General features: G+C 53.0%; 1 protein-coding gene across 1 annotated transcript in view; it reads right to left on the bottom strand.

The window, feature by feature from the left end:
- The window catches only part of ITGAE (integrin subunit alpha E), an 83,471-nt gene extending 80,992 nt beyond the window's left edge, over positions 1–2,479 (bottom strand). Inside the window, exon 1 of the mRNA XM_015406874.1 lies at positions 2,407–2,479. Within this exon, the coding sequence (XP_015262360.1) occupies positions 2,407–2,479 (73 nt within the window). The remainder of the gene's footprint in view (positions 1–2,406) is intronic.
- Positions 2,480–2,854: the final 375 nt, after the last annotated feature.

Genomic DNA, 2,854 nt, shown 5'->3' with positions numbered 1-2,854 from the left:
GAAAGAGGCGCGCGGCAGCCGAACTGCGCATGTGTGCGCATGCGCAGTTCGGCGGGGAGCCGGGATTGATACGCACAACGGGAGCGGCGGCAATCCCACGGTCGTGCTTGCTGTGGTGCTGCAGGTAAGTCCTCCTCTGTAGGAGGTTCTTTTTTGAAGCGGGTTTTCCGGGGTTAGGGACAGATCGGGGACGGGTGCGCTCCGCTTCCCAGATGTTGCGGTGAGATCGCGCCCATTTGCTGCGCCCCCGATCCGTCCCTCTCCAGGCCCATAACCTTCCGTGTGACCGGAGCCAAAGTACACCAATCTTCTGTATAAGATGCTTCGGGAGAGCAGACGCTTCCAAAAAGTGTAAGTTCCACAGGAAAACAAAAGTTCCACGTTAAGGGAGTAGCAGCTATACACGGCCGGCTTCAGTGCCGCATTTGCTTCCTGCTTCATCAGATAGCTGATACTCTAGGATAATATATTCTTTCCACTTCTGGTTCTAAGTTATTCACGGAATCAGAGGTCGATTCGGGGGGGATCGCGGGGGATCGCAGTTCCCCCGGGCGAGGTGCGGGGGGCGGGGCACACGACGAAGCCCCGCCCCATGCTTCCGGCCGCCCCACTTCCAGCCCTCATTCAGCCAGGAGGAGGCAGGAGAAGAGGGAGGGTAAGTTGCTTCCTCCCCGTCTCTCCCCACCCCTGCCTGCCTGGGGCCAGGGAGGGCCTTGGCGGGGCTTCCTTGCACTCCCGCCGGCCTTGCAGGTCCACCGCCGGGCCTTATGATGTCAGGGGTTGTGGCATATGCTAATGAGTTATCCTAATCAGTTCCCCTAGCTCTTTTTCTATGAAATGACCCCTGCACGGAATGTTTGTGTTCTGATACAACCTCCTCCAGTGAGCTCTCTTTTGGATATAACAACCTGGAGGTTGGCAACCCTAAACCAAAGAATGGAACCGTGAGCAAGTGGCAGAAAACTGTTGACCTGCATATGGTATTGTGCCCTTGGCAACCACAATATCACTGGCAATTATATACTGAAGAAACAAATGCCTAAATCAAGGAAATAGATTCTTCTTTAGGTAAGATCACACTGCAATCAGGACAGAGGCCATTTATACTGATTTCAGACCAGATTAACTGTTGTCCACCACCCCCAGTCACCCAAGAAACCTGGCAATTATCATTTGTTTAGGGTGCTCAGAGCTCATCTCCTCCTTTTTTATTGCCAAACTATTCTAGTGATGTGTGAATAGCCTCAGCAATCCACAATGAAGAAGAGAAGATTGGATTTATACCCCGCCCTTCATTACCTGAAGGAGTCTTAGAGCATTTTACAATCTCCAGGGCTCTTTCTGTAGAAAAAGCCCAGCAAGAACTCATTAGCATAATAGGCCACACCCAACCGCAGAAACTCATTAGCATATTAGGCCACACTCTGACAGCACAGCTCATTAGCACATTAGGCTGCACCCCCATGTTACCAGAAGTGTGCTGGCTTCCCATTTGGTTCAGTATAAAGCTCTCCTCTGCATCAGGATGCAAGTTGTTTAGGGAGAGCACGAGAGGGAGGGGGGAAGAGCAGCCTCCCAGGGGCACCGGCAGGGTACTGCACTGTGCTGTGGGGAGGAAATGGCACCTGCGCCCCCCGAAAGTAAAAGGGGGTGACCTGGTAGAGGGGGAGGCGGGGGGGCAGGAAAGATGGGACAAGCTGGGTAAAAAACACAAAACACCCAGCAATTGCCAGGCAGGGCGTTTGGGAGGCTGCCCCAGGAAATAACAAATGGTTCAGGGGTGGGCATGTTTCCAAACCCCCTCCCCCCCCATGATCGCAGAAAAATGTTCCCTGGCTGATTTTAAACACAGACAACTGGGTTTTTAGCTAACTTCTTTGCTTTGTGACAATTTGCATATCTCCTTAGAAAAGATTTTTTGGGGGGGCGGGAATTCATCTCCAGTTGTCTGCTTTTTGCTCACACTGGCTCGACGGTGGGGAGGAGCAGTTGTACCTCCTTAAAGCCACATTCAGGTAAGGCGGTGAGACGCCATAGTGACCTCGGAGTTCCTACTAAATGGCAGCAAGATGATGCAGACAGCCGATGTTGAGATGAAACAACGGGAGAGTGGATGTGGCTAGAGATGCAGACAGAAATGTGTGAGACGATGTGAGATCATTGGCACAACGGGTGTGAACCTATGGCCACAATTATTCAGAATGGGGACATCCCTACCGGCACCCAGTGGAGGGGTTTCTTCTCGGGTCGGCTATGTCGACTTCCGGCGTCACTAGGCTTTTTCTGGCTCCTTCCTGGCGGTCTTTCAGTGGCAGATCGGTTGGACCCCTTCTGCCACGGGCATGCTCCGGCGCGGCCTTGGCTAAGTCCTCGCGGCTCCGCCCTGCCTGCGTCGTCCACGCTCACGTGTCATCGTGGCTCCGCCTCTCCGCCGACGTCTGTTCCGCCTTTGATGTAGCCGGACGCCATCTTTTGCCATTCGCCGCTTGCCGCTTCACCGTCCACCGGACTCCAACACTCCAACGACCCCCACAACGGGGGAGGGTGCCCCCTACCTTCTAAGGTAGGTTCCCATTTATCTACTTGCGCATTTTTGATGTTAGTAAGCGCTTTCGAACCGCAGAAAAAGATGTGGCTCAAAACTGCATTCAGATATCCCAGGCCAACACCATACTCACTGCAGAGTCACCCCTGAATGGCCATAAAAGGGCCATAAATCTATCCAGACGGCTACCATAAAACCAAGAGATCAAACGAAGTCAAAGCAGCATGCCGTCTGGACACTGCCATAAAATCTGACAGTCAGTCAAAGTGAAAGTGGCATGCAATGCAGAGGGGAATTTCTGTTCCAGTG

Source organism: Gekko japonicus, unplaced genomic scaffold (genome assembly GCF_001447785.1).
Source record: "Gekko japonicus isolate JY-2015 unplaced genomic scaffold, Gekko_japonicus_V1.1 scaffold1175, whole genome shotgun sequence".
NCBI classification, from domain to species: Eukaryota; Metazoa; Chordata; class Lepidosauria; order Squamata; family Gekkonidae; genus Gekko; species Gekko japonicus.
The sequence above is the reverse complement of the archived record's forward strand: the minus strand, read 5'-3'. Positions and strand labels throughout refer to the sequence as shown.